The following is a 13,909-nucleotide window of genomic DNA, read 5'->3' as shown; positions in this document are numbered from 1 at the left end:
CGGTACAGAGCTGGCACCTCCTGGCCGAGCAATCACGGCCTGCTGGGAAGCAGCAGCGGCTGAGTAGAGGGAAGAAAGATGGAGGGTGGGAAAGTGTGTATTGATGGTTACCAGTGCTCTGCCTCCTGCTGGGGGCTCCCTGAAGCTGCTCTCCCATACTCCCTGACCACCAGTCTCTGACAGGAGTCCAAGACGGTGAATCCATGCTGTGTTAGCAGATAAGGACCTCTGCTCTGTATCTCTACTCACTCTCTGTTCTGTCAGTTTCTTATTCCATTTGGTGCTTAGTTAAGGTCTTAATCTCTTCATTTGATGCTTAGGATTCCAGGATTGATGTTTGTCTCTGTTTTACTTAGTTTTTTGGGTCTTTGCTGTGGAGGGACGGCGTGGTGCTTCTGTTTATAGCACCATGTTGGCTCCCTGGTCTGATGGGCTTTTTTAATCACAGATCATGGGGCCCCACTCCCAGAGGTCAAATGGATTGTGAAAATTTGCATTTCTAACAAGTTTCTAAGTGACACTGATGATACTGTTCTGGGGATCACACTTTGAGAACCACTGCTTTAGATAATTTATTTAACCTCTCTAAGCTTTAATTGAGGATCCCTGGTGATGCAGTGGTTAAAAGTTTGGCTGTTAACTGAAAGATGAATGGTTCAAACCTACCAGCCGCACAGTAGGAGAAAGATATGGCAGTCTGCTTCCCTAAAAATTACTTGGAAACCTTACAGGGCAGTTCTGCTCCATCCTATAGGATTGCAATAACTTGGAATTCACTCGACTACACACAACAACAACAAATTTCTACTTTCAGCATCTGCAAAATGAGGTTCAAATGAGTGTTTTAAGAATTAGTTGAGATAATGCATGTAAATTGTTTTACATGAACTAGTGCTCAATCAATACCAGCTAATACTGTTGTCACATTATCATTGCCTTCATCATATGGTATTAAATTGCAGTACAGTTCACCTCCTTGTCCAATTAGCAGGACTAATCACTCAACTATGGTGCAACAGGGCACGTCCAGCTGAAGAGGAGGGGCTTGGATGGGTTGTTTGTGGCAGGTACTGGGGCTGAAGAAAATCAAAAGAAAAATAGAACGAAATAAATAAATAAAGATTAAAAAAAAAAAAGGAAATGCTCAGAGGGATCCTGCTGATGACCGGGGCAGTGGCTCCCAGGCCTCAGGACACAGCCCATCTAGAAGGGAAGGGGACAGCATATAGCACCAGGTACTCAGAAGACAGGAAAAGAAGGAAAGTAGAGAGATGAAAAACTGAGAAATGAGGAAAAACAAAAAGGAAAAAAACAAAACAAAAAGAAAAGGAAAAAAGAAAAATAAAACATTTGCTGAATAAACTAGGGACCCCATGAAGAGCAGAGACCATGCTGGTTTTGCTTATCGTTGTATCATGGGTGCCAGGGCTGATTACGGTAACCAGTAATAACAGGTGAAATTGTACACTACAAAATGTGTACTAGTGTTAGTAAGCACAAGTAAGCCTGTCTGTACCCTGCTTATTGGGTAATCCATCCCTGATAGATGCCTTATGAAGTGTTTTAGTAGGCACAGAATAAATATACAGTGAAATGAGTTAAAAAATAAAATCAATAAATATAGTAAAAATGAATGTAGGTGCTACTTTGTAGGTAGTGCCCACCTAGGCTTCCCTACATAGCTCAGCTCACTATATTCATGCTTTTCTTAGGACTGTTTTGTTGACTGGTTCCTAAATTGCTTTTGGTTGTGGTGAGTCCCCACAGCTTTTGTTTCTAATACAACAATATGGATTACGTTCTTCCTGTAAAGAACTAGAAATTAATAACCACATGGACTGTTTACTTGGCTCTGAAATTTCAATTTCATACTGAAATAGTGCAGTTGCAGCAGTGTATTTCCCTGCCTTCTGTATCTGAACATACACCGTCCTTTAACACTGGATTTTTGCCATTCTTTCCAAATTCATGAAATATCTTTTGAGAAGGCTTTCTTGCTTTTCCCCTCAGTCCACACCCTCATTCTCCAGAATAAGTACTTCCTCCCCTCTGACTCCAGGATCTTATATTTTGTATTCACTCAGTAATTCAGCAGGTATTTTTTCATCACCTGCCATGTGGCAGTCATTATTATGTCTCATAGACAAAATGCCTGCCTACAGAACTAACAGCATTACATTTACCAGCCTGTACTGTAATTACTTGCTTCCCTGTCTCCCATACTAAATTGTAATGTTGGGTCTCCAGTTCAGTATCTGGTACATGGTAGTATGTTACTTAGGTACACAGAGGGACCCTACCTTTATTATATTGGTACTGAGAAATGGAACTGAGCACCAAAGTTTATATACTAATGGCCTGTGAGACAATTTGACACTATATATGTAATCTTTGACCTACAAAATGTTCATTGTTTTTAATTTCAATTAGGGCCAACCACTAAAAGTTAGGTGATTTTGCATAACAATCCAGATTTCCAATTTTTTCTTGAAAAATGAAGACCTGGCCACAAGGAGCCCAGATTCTTGTATTGCACAATCAGCTGAAGCAAATTCCTAGCCTGCTAGTCCTTTTGGATGGGGTATGCCCTATCTATTTCACTATAATCCCTGCCATTCCCTATTGTATTACCCATACGTGTTTATGTACATTATGTGTGCTTGCATGGATGTGTGTGAGGGAAGAGTGAAATTCTTATATCCTATGTAAATCCACTGAAAGTTTGTCTTTACAACCTATAGCAACTTAACTCCAATGCTGGAAATAATATATTGTTGTTAGGTGCCATTGAGTTGGCTCTGACTCATAGCGACCTTGTGTACAACAGAAAGAAACACTCCCTGGTCCTGCGCCATCCTCATGACTGTTGTCATGCTTGAGCCCATTGTTGCAGCCACTGTGTTAATCCATCTCGTTGAGGGTCTTCCTCTTTTTCATTGACCCTCTACTTTACCAGGCATGACGTCGTTCTCCAGGGACTGATCCCTCCTGATAACATGTCCAAAGTATATGAGACATAGTCTCACCATCCTTGCCTCTAAGGAGAATTCTAGTTGTACTTCTTCCAAGACAGGTTTGTTCCTTCTTTTGGCAGTCCATGGTACATTCTATATTCTTCACCAACAGCACAATTCAAAGGTGTCAATTCTTCAGTCTTCCTTATTCATTGTCCAGCTTTCACATGTATATGAGGTGATTGAAAACACCATAGCTTGGGTCAGGCGCACCTTAGTCTTCAAGGTGACATCTTTGCCTTTCAACATTTAAAAAAGGTCTTTTGCTGCAGATTTGCCCAATGCAATGTGTCTTGATTTCTTGACCTTTGCTTCCATGAGTGTTGATTTTGAATCCAAGTAAAATGAAATACTTGACTGCAATGTTTTTCTCCGTTTATCATGATGTTGCTTATTAGTCCAGTTGTGAGGATTTTTGTTTTATTTACATTCTACGTAAATCCACTGAAAGTTACAAGTGGTAACAACTTAACTCCAGTGCTGGAAGTAATAACATAGTCTCTCTTTTTTTTTTTTTGGTTGGGGGGAATCTGAATTACTTTCATTTGAGCTCAGTAGCATGTTAAGTCATCAGTCTAAATTTTGTCTAAGATGTTCTTCATTTTCACAGGTTTCCTGTATTTTTTGAAATTAATTGGATAATTGCCAGCTAATCTTCTACTGTGATGTATATACTCGTCAAAAGGAAAAACCTAAATCTACCTTGTTTTGGGCTTTTTTCCCTTCATGATTATTGAAATAATTGTTTTTATCTGTCTTGAATTTGTTACGTCACAGTAACCCACCCACTGCTGTGAAGTCGATTCCAACTCATACCGACCCTATATGACAGAGTAGAATGTCCTCATGGGGTTTCCAAGATTGCCACAACTTGCTCCCATGGAGCAGGCTGGTGGCTTCAAAGGTGACCTTTCTATTAGCAGCTGAACACTTAACCACTGTGCCACCAGGGCTCCTCCATGTCATATTAAAAAAACAACCCTTAAAAACATAAAATGGAATTAAAATTAATGTTTGTGAAATTAAATGTATTCATGCTTTCTTTCAGTTATCCTTAAAAAGAAGAGGAAGCAAAGACTTGCCAAAATCTGAAAAAAAGGCTCAACAGACTCCTACAGAGGTATGTAGAAATAAAATTTTATCTATTAAATCAAACATTGCTAAATGTATGTAATAGATTACACTTACGAATTGACTTAATACCCAGATACACTCATGCAAAAAAAAAAAAAATCAAATTACATGTATTCGGTTATGTAGCTGTAGACATAGGCAGTATAAAGCATTCAGTATGTGTGCTTGTAAGGCTGGCACTAACATTCCAGTTGTAATTGCTTTAAGATTGGAAGTGCACAGCAAAATGTCTTCATTACTTTATCTGTTGCTATATTTGAGAACTGTACCCATGGTGCTAATCTTGTTCTTTCACAATTAATAAGGTCTGTAGAATGGCTGTTCCTAAGTATTGGGGGAGAGTAAAGAAAGGAATGTTGTAGAAAGTGATGGCGAAGGAGACAGGGGCTCCTGATGTCATCAGAGAGCCCTAGAATGAAGTAATTGTCTATACCAGTGATTGGGGCAGCAAGTGAAACTTAAAAGATGTACTCAGTATGGGCCACAGTAAAGACCAGCTCTGTTTCCAGGGTCAGAGTAGGTGCTGATGGCTGCAATGAAGGAGACTTGAAAATAGAAAAGAAGATATTTGGGACAGATGTGATGTTGTAGGAGATGCGGCAGAACACCTGCCTAGATACTGAATTTTAAACATGGACATTGCAATCTATAGTTTTTATGTGTGTACTCTTTATTCCTATAAGATTATTTTCTCATTTGAGAATAGCTTTAACTAAATATTTAAATATTCAGAATTTGAGAAGGTTGATCTGAATTGTTTTTTGAGAAAAGAGAGCATATCAAAATGTTTATTATGTTCCCTTTTTCTCTGCTCCCTCCTCCGTTCTTACTGCTCTGCTCGTCTGATTAATTTGCACAAAGAACACTTACAGGCTTCAGCATTTCTAGAATACCAGAACGTTGCATAGCAAGATCATTACTTTTTTCGTACCTTCCTCCCCTTTCCCTTAATAAGTCCAAGTATGCTCTGTCAGTACAGCTTTTCTACTCCATCCTTGTCATAACAATAGCTATCTCACTCTAAATATTTTGCTCTGGGTCATTTCATGTGTTGCCACAAATCCTCTTCCCTACTTCACTTTGTTTTGGAAGATACTGTGTGCTCCCTGCTCTAAATCCTTCAGTCAGCTTTAATCAGCAGGTTTTTTTTTTTTTTAAATAAATCCACATAATACCGTTTGCCCTATTCTTACGCTTCTTATGTTAAAAAAAAAAAAAAAAACTCATTGCCATCCAGTCAGTTCCAACTGATAGCGACCCTACAGGACAAAGTAGAATTGCTGCGTAGGGTTTCCAAAGCTGGAATCTTTACAGAAACAGACTGCCACATCTTTCTCCTGCAGAGCTGCTGGTGGGATCAGACCACCGACATTTTGGTTAGCAGTCAAGCACTTACCAACTGGGCCACCAGGGCTCCCTGCTTCTTATGTTAAAGTATATTTATTCTTTTCAACAATATCCTCTAATCCAGGAGTTTAGGCTCTGTGGACCCCCTACTACCTGTCCATGTGTACACCTTTCTGCAAAAAACATCCACGGCTTTCACCAGTTTCCCAATGAAACCTGGGACCTCACAAAAGTCAAGATACATTGCCATCTACCAGTTTTTATTTCATGGGCATAAACTTTCTGGGAAATTTATAATGATACTGTTGGTGGCATTTGAAGTCTCTGCCATCATTTTCAACCCATTTATTTTCAGAAGTTACAATTTGCAAACACCCAACCCAGGAGATTGATCCAGATGGACTATCGATGATTCTGTAGCTCAGTAGAGGTTGAGGACTATTGATCCACAACATAGGTTACTGCAAGCACTACCTTCTACTGTAATCCTTGTTTACATATTCATCCCTGCTACATAGCCTGGGGCATTTTGTAGGCAGGGGACATCTTATTCACCTTTGAATTCCCAGTGTCTAGGGGAATGCCTGATACTCTACATATGCTTATATGTAGAATACTACCATGTACTTTTGAATACTACCGTGTCCCCATTTTCTAGGTTGAACCACATGAAATTGCCAACATGCCATGGATTTTGACCTACAGAAATGGTGATTTCATGTGGCCCAACCTAATACTCATATAGCTTTGCATTTTGTTAATTTGCTTCAGCTTCTTTGTCTATTCCTTATATGTGACTTTATTTACTCAGAAATGGTATAAATAGTAATTAGGAACAGTGGCTTTAGGGCTAGGTTGCCTAGGTTGAAATCTTATCTTTGCCATATACCAACTGTATGACTTTAGATAAGTTAACTTATTTTTTCTGTGTCTCAGTTTCCTCATCTATAAAACTGGGGTCATAATAGAGAGTTGTTGTAAGGATTAAAGGAGTTAATACAGGTAAACACGGCATAGCCCACTTCTTACTAGCCCTTCAACTTCATGTTCTACTTCCTTGTATGTAATTTGTATCTTCTTATGAACAAATCTTTAAGGTACACCAAAATTAAGAAACAACTTCCCTTGCATTTCAGAGCATTTTGATTTTTCTTGCTTATCATTCATTCCCTGAGGAAAATGGGAGCAAATGTGTGCTGCTCAGTCACTATAGACCAGGCACGTTCCATACAGTCTCTGGTTTAATATTTGAACAATCATATATGCTATTTCCATGCCCAGTTCTCAATGCAGCCTAAAAAAATCAGGCTATAAGGATGTAAGTTACATTGACTTAGAGGATTCTTAAACTTTTGACCTTGTAGAAACTATCGCACTGTGTATCTTGAAAAGATTTATTTTTCGTTAAATAAAAGTTACCATCATTCCCTTGATGTATCTCCTCTCTTCATAATGCCTTTATTACATGCAGTGTATTTCTGAGTCTTAAAATAACTTTTATGTTTCCACTCCTTGGGGCAGGAGAGCTTACAACATAAATCAGATATTCTTCTTTCTTTTTGTTTGCTTCATTTAGCTCAGTGAAGTGAATTCAGCTCCAATCTGTGCTTCATATATCACACCAACTGCTGTTTAGGTTAGTTTCAATCTGCAGCATTATGCCAACATTTTTTTTCTTGTACTAGCAAATAAGGGCTTTATCTTGCAATCAAGAACTTCTATCATAGATGTAGCCCTAATCTAGTTTCCCAGACTCATCTACCCTTATTTTCCAGCAAAACCTAGGCTACATAAAAGCGTATTTAGTACTGTTGGTCACCTTTCTATTCAAGCATTGTTTCTAACTGTTGGCCTACGGGACGCTACACTCTCTCTTGCTCCACCTCCCAAACCTTTGACCATTTCTTATCTGTCTCCCTTTCTGTTCTTCTTCTCTTCTGTTGGCCTTACAATAATTGCAGTATCTTTGGCCATCACCTCCATGCATCTGATTCTTACATCCTCACCTCTGGACCTGAGCACTTACGGGTCTTCAGCTGAGACGCTGCATGCCTGTTGATAGGTATTTCCATTAGGTATCCCTCCACTACCGACCTTAAAGACAGCATTTTAAAAAGTCAAACCCATATTCTTCACACAAAACCTGCACCTCTTTGTGTTTGTTCTCTAACCTCATTATTGGCAGCACAATCCAGCCAGACATTTAAGCTCAAAACTTCAGGGTTATCTTTGATTCATGTGTTGATATGATATTAAATACTGCAATAGGTTCTTGGTTTCATTCTCATCGAATTAGTTTGAGAACCCCAATGCATAGTCTCTGGTAGGACCAAAACTTCTCTCTTCCCTCGTGAAGTGGATTCTCACATCAAATCCTCCCATGACATACCCTCTTACCTTCCTCTCAGGGTGCTGCTGAGATTCTCCCCCCTCTTCTTTCTGTGCTTCTCTTATTCCTTCTCAACCTCTTCTAGAGGAACGTGTACAAGCTAGCATATCTGCTTTCTTTAATTTTACACCATTGGCCTACTTTTCTCCTTTGGTGCTTATTTTCTGGAGGCAGCATGTGCAGTGGAAAGAACATGGCTTTGGAATCAGACAGGCCTAAATACAGATTGTGCTTTGAGACTTACTAACCTGTGCTCTGCCATGTCAATAAACCTCCCTGGAGCTCTGTTACCATATCTTTAAGAGGGAGATAATGTTGCTTTCCTGCCATGGCCAATGCGAGGACTTAAGATACGTGAAGCTCAGACTTTGCACACACCCTGCAGCTCTCAAAACCCCCGTATTCCCCTTTGCAGATGGGAGGACAGAAGATCTGTGCCCTGTTGTCCACTTCCTCCATCTCAAAGGCTCTCGGCCATATTTACTGAGCATCCCTGAAAGAAGCTCATTTTTTCTCCTCACTGTCACCACAAGTGGTTGCTGCTTCTACTCCAGAGTGCATCTCAAACACAGGTGGCTCTCAATGCTGGATGAGAAAGGCAATTTTATTACCATTTTAAAGATGAGGAAACCACAGTTCACAGAAGTTCCATGATTGGTCCAAAGTACCTCCTTAAATTAGTGACAGGTTTAAGACTAGAGAAGTTCATGGAAGAGTCTTCTGTTCTTCATGAACATAATAATATGCTTCTGTACTATCTGCCAGAGAAAGAGCTGATTACCATTTCTCTTCTTTTGTGCTTTTCAATTTAGTTACAATGATTTGGGCTTGAAGGTTGTCATGAGAGCCTGTGAGAGGAACTTCTACTGGGTCTACTCCATTGCCTGTTCCCCGGGGAATGACTGACGTTATCCATTTTGGACTGATGGGAATATGCCCTATTATTACTGTGACCTAGACAGAATACCTACCAGTTTCCCCTTGGATGGACCATTCCAGTATTAAAGTTCCCCTATTTTAAAAATCTTTTAAAAAATTCATCCTTAACTAAAGCTGGAGAGCAGATTATTTTCTGTAAGGCCAAGTCATCATGAGCCTGAGCACTAGTGCCAGTTTAGAACTGAATGTCGTCCTAATCTTACATTTGCCAAAGAATTTGGATGATTTGGACAAAATAACAGCATCTTCATTCTCTCCTTCTCTTGAATCAAATCTAAATTACAAGAAAAATTACTCTAGCAGGTGCCATTTTTGATTGTTTTCTTGTTTTACATAAAAATGATCTCCTGTCCTCTCCCCCTCTTTTCCCTAAACGAGGAGGACAGTGGAGATCTGAAATGCCAGCTGCAGTTTGTTAAAGAAGAAGCGGCTTTGATGAGAAAGAAAATGGCCAAGATTGATAAAGAAAAGGACCGATTTGAACACGAGCTCCAGAAATACAGATCCTTTTATGGAGATCTGGACAGCCCTTTACCCAAAGGAGAAGCGGGGGGACCTCCCAGCACCAGGGAGGCTGAGCTCAAGCTACGGCTGAGGCTGGTGGAGGAAGAAGCCAACATCCTGGGCAGGAAAATCGTCGAACTGGAGGTGGAGAACCGCGGCCTGAAAGCGGAACTTGACGACCTGAGAGGCGATGACTTCAACGGCTCGGCCAACCCCCTCATGAGGGAGCAGAGTGAGTCCTTGTCGGAGCTGCGGCAACACCTGCAGCTGGTAGAAGACGAGACGGAGCTGCTGCGGAGGAACGTGGCCGACCTGGAGGAGCAGAACAAGCGCATCACAGCGGAGCTCAACAAGTACAAGTACAAGTCGGGTGGCCACGACAGCGCGCGACACCACGACAGCGCCAAGACCGAGGCCCTGCAGGAGGAGCTGAAGGCGGCGCGCCTGCAGATCAACGAGCTCAGCGGCAAGGTCATGCAGCTGCAATACGAGAACCGCGTGCTCATGTCCAACATGCAGCGCTACGACCTGGCCTCGCACCTGGGCATCCGAGGCAGCCCCCGCGACAGCGACGCCGAGAGCGACGCAGGCAAGAAGGAAAGCGACGACGACTCCCGGCCGCCGCACCGCAAGCGTGAAGGGCCCATTGGCGGCGAGAGCGACTCCGAGGAGGTGCGCAACATCCGCTGCCTCACGCCCACCCGCTCCTTCTACCCGGCGTCCGGGCCCTGGCCCAAGAGCTTCTCTGACCGGCAGCAGATGAAGGACATCCGCTCGGAGGCCGAGCGCCTGGGCAAGACCATCGACCGGCTTATCGCCGACACGAGCACCATCATCACGGAGGCGCGCATTTACGTGGCCAACGGGGACCTGTTCGGACTGATGGACGAGGAGGACGACGGCAGCCGCATCCGCGAACACGAGCTGCTCTACCGCATCAACGCGCAGATGAAGGCCTTTCGCAAGGAGCTGCAGACCTTCATCGACCGTCTCGAGGTGCCCAAGTCCTCCGAGGACCGCGGTGCCGAGGAGCCCATATCCGTGAGTCAGGTACAGTTCTGCCTATTGCGAGCTACGGCGATGGGAGGCTGGCCCGCGGAGCCGCGCTCGCTGGTGGGGCGGCTCCACGCACCGACTTCCACGCCCCGCTTTAGGGAAGGCCCAGCTCAGAGCCTCTCTGGGTTTTGAAGCCCACAGCGTGCCTTTTCTTTTACACTAACCTTCTTCAGGCCTGAGGTTTTTGTAACCCAGTCAGTCACTCCTTATTTATTTCCCCTCTGCCTTGTTTAAAAGGAAAATTGAATCCTCCAATTTTTGTGTAAAGACTAAAGGGTGTTTTAAGCATTATTTATAGAAAGGCAACATTTTCAATATTACCGTACTTATTCTAACAGATGAAGCTGCAAGGAGAACTTGAATAGGAATCTTCATTTGCGAATTTGCAGTTTTCAAGAAAAGATATAAAAAGTGTAAGACCAACAAAATTGATGCATAGCTACTGGTAAAGTGTAAAAACCAAGTGGTAAGGAGAGATGATACTGTGTCTAAGGCCTTCCCAAAAGGTACAAATGGAAGCTTCTCTTATTATCTACAAGTTGAAGTAGCATGATCATTATTTCTGGAGAAAATTTTATTGTCCCCTCCATGGTGGAGAATCTTAGGAGTGGGGAAGGAGTGTTTACTGTACCTCTAAGAAAACCACACAGATTCTACCACCTCAGGGAAATAGCAATAACTTTGTGGAACAGGGAAAACTAGCATTTTTCCTTCATCCTGATTTGTAGAGGCACACCCGATGTGTTGGACTGAGCTGCTCTGGCCCGGCATGGCGGCCACTTAAAGACCAATGTGCTTTGTCAACCACGTAAGAGATAATGTATAAAACAAAACAGGCAGTGCTCCACCTCTGGCAGGCATGGTGCTCGCTATCCATTGGAGAACCAATGAAAGTACGACAGCATGCATGGCTTTTAAAGAGATGCGAGGCATTTATGTTTAAAAATTATACACAGGAGCTTGACATTAGATTATCTGCCTGTTAGTAACCACAGGCAGACATACTGCAATTCTGTCGCTTATTTATCTTGCACGTTGCTCTGCTTTGCTATAAAAAAAAAAGTTTTATGATAAAACTTGTCAAATTTTGGAATGTTTAAGCTTATTTCTTGTGTTTATGATACCAAATAATTGATTTTCCATTTTCTTGTTGCAGATTTCTTGAATAATGTGAATATGTGTTTTTTAAATTGTACCCTCAGGGAAAAAAAATAGAAATCAGTGAGAGAAAGCACTGTGTGTAATAATAGGCTTTCGGCTATGTTACCTTTGGTAAATATAGGCTTCAAGGAGGGTTCTTCTTTCTTAAGTTGAGCAAATACTTAGATTAGTTGATTACGAGCTTAAATTTTTAATTATTATTAATTAACTCTTCTTTTTGTATTTACCTTCCCAGATGTTCCAGCCTATCATTTTACTTATTCTCATTCTTGTATTATTTTCATCGCTTTCTTACACAACAATATTTAAACTTGTCTTCCTTTTTACACTGTTTTTTGTGCTGTGAGTCTTTCATCATTTACCATTCATTGTAGCATTTTCAGTTTGTTTATTTTGTTCACCCTTCAAGACAAGAAGTAAAAGAAGTATAATTTCTGTAGTAACCAATGCTATAAAAACACTGAAGACTGCTTATTTCTTTAAAAAGACAACTCATCTTACCACTACAAAATTCAACAAGAAGCCCAAGCCCTAAAATTTCAGGTAAGGAAGTAAGTGTGAATTTTTTTTGTGTATGAATCACATTAATTTTTGCATCTTCTACTGGCAGATGGGCTATAGAAATTGACTCAGTCTCTCAATGATTTCTTAGTTGATTTTTATGATAATCCAAAAGCCGGACATTCATAAATTGACTGTATTTCCAAATATAAAAATACAGATTTATAAAGCCTACTTTGCTGGGAGGTAATTTTGACATCCAGTAAATGTGTGTGAAAAATATGGTAAGCCTCAGGGAAACTTCAATTATTTGTTGCAGTGCTGATGGTATTCTGTCTGAGGAGATGTGTTTGGAAGTATGACAGTGGATCAGGCCTGAGTTTATTGAGAAAATAATTATCTCCATCCTACTGTATTTGACCAGGTTTCCAACCAAACCAGTTGTTTCTGCCTTTAGTTATTATTATACCTCAGTCTAAATGTTGCTGATCAAGTTCATTGCCTGGAGCCCTGTTTTCTATAATAGGTTGCTACACAGAACTTCCTCCAGAGCAGAAAATATGCTAGAAATATTGTAGATAATTTAAATAGGGAAATAATACAGTAATTCTCTACAATTCTATTAAATCACAATCCAAGGCCAGTAGCATTGTTCTGATGGGAGACCTGCCCTCTAGACATACATCTCTTTCTTTAGTGAACCTGACCATCACCTTTGCTCCATGTGTCAAAGTGGCCTGGATAGACTCCATGGACCCAGAAGGCTGCATGAACCAAGAAAGATTGTGTCCATCTCGTTGGCAGTTTACCAGTGAGCTGTAATGTACCAGTGCCACCCAAGATTCATAAATATACTAGCACTTGTTGCAGTCATGCACTTGTAGATATTCACAGGTTGGTAAACATGAAAATCTGTGGTAATGTAAAATACCTTGTGCCCCAACGTAAAGAATAATATGTGAGAAATCTTTACTCCACCTCAAGAGCAGTACAGCCTTTTGAAGCCCAGAAATGTAACTTGCAAAGGGTTCAGTTTATAATCTCATCCCACAGCACATCTTTTTCCCTTTGAGTATTAATTAAAAAAACAAAAAACACTTAATGATTGCCAAAAAGTTCAGTTTAAAATAACTGCTCATACTTTTCATGTTTTTGGTTTTTTTTTTTAATTTTGTTGCTCTGTTTTGTTTGGGGGGGAGTCTCTGTCACAAAGTTCCTCTGTGTTGATGCAGAGAAATGATACAGCTTCCCATAAATCCACCAGGAATGATGGATGACTCTACTGTCCAAAACAAAATGGGAAGGAGCATATACAAAATATATGAAAATGGAGCAAAAAGATGAGGCATGGATCTTTTGTTTATTTAACAAACATTTTAAATAGCTGCTATGCTAGGTGTAGAGAAGAGTGAGGTTCCATTGCTGCTCTTTTTGTTGCTGGGTGGAAACCACAGGTTCTGCTTGGTATGACTTGCTACAGGTGATAAACAAGAGGCCAAGGTGGGAGATCAGAAAGGCGCCTTTATTTCCTTGGCCAAGGAATGGAGGCAGTTGGGGCTTTTGCCTCCAAGACTGCTTGCAGGCAGCTTGAGGAGGCGGGCCTTTACAGAGAGCGTACAAGGAAATGCAAATTCATTGTGAATATTCAGGGATTAGGATGACTGTGCATTTTCTCCAGACAAGTGTTCAATCCCCTGGGATGGAGGAAGAGGTCAGTTTTCCTTCATCAGCATGTTAAGTCTCCTTCCAGAGGCGGGTGCTTATATGTTGTTTTGCACATAATGAGCTAACAGGTCACTTGAAATGTTAAGATGGCATAGAAACCTTGCTAAAACCGGTTGAGGCCAGCTATGCAATGGCCCGT

At 41.1% G+C, this 13,909-nt stretch overlaps 1 protein-coding gene across 4 annotated transcripts in view; it reads left to right on the top strand.

The window, feature by feature from the left end:
- SOGA3 (SOGA family member 3) overlaps positions 1–11,938 on the top strand; it is a 53,477-nt gene extending 41,539 nt beyond the window's left edge. For 3 of the 4 annotated variants that reach the window (XM_049901945.1, XM_049901775.1, XM_049901682.1), the window contains 2 exons: positions 4,063–4,134; positions 9,202–10,714. In XM_049901945.1, the coding sequence (XP_049757902.1) occupies positions 4,063–4,134; positions 9,202–10,515 (1,386 nt within the window). In that variant the 3' untranslated portion in view covers positions 10,516–10,714. Of the gene's footprint in view, positions 1–4,062; positions 4,135–9,201; positions 10,715–11,779 lie in introns of those variants that run through there. The other variant, XM_049901865.1, reaches the window with a different exon arrangement.
- Positions 11,939–13,909: the final 1,971 nt, after the last annotated feature.

Source organism: Elephas maximus, chromosome 1, assembly GCF_024166365.1.
Source record: "Elephas maximus indicus isolate mEleMax1 chromosome 1, mEleMax1 primary haplotype, whole genome shotgun sequence".
Taxonomy (NCBI): domain Eukaryota; kingdom Metazoa; phylum Chordata; class Mammalia; order Proboscidea; family Elephantidae; genus Elephas; species Elephas maximus.
Note: the sequence above shows the minus strand (reverse complement) of the source record. Positions and strands in the feature narration are given on the sequence as shown.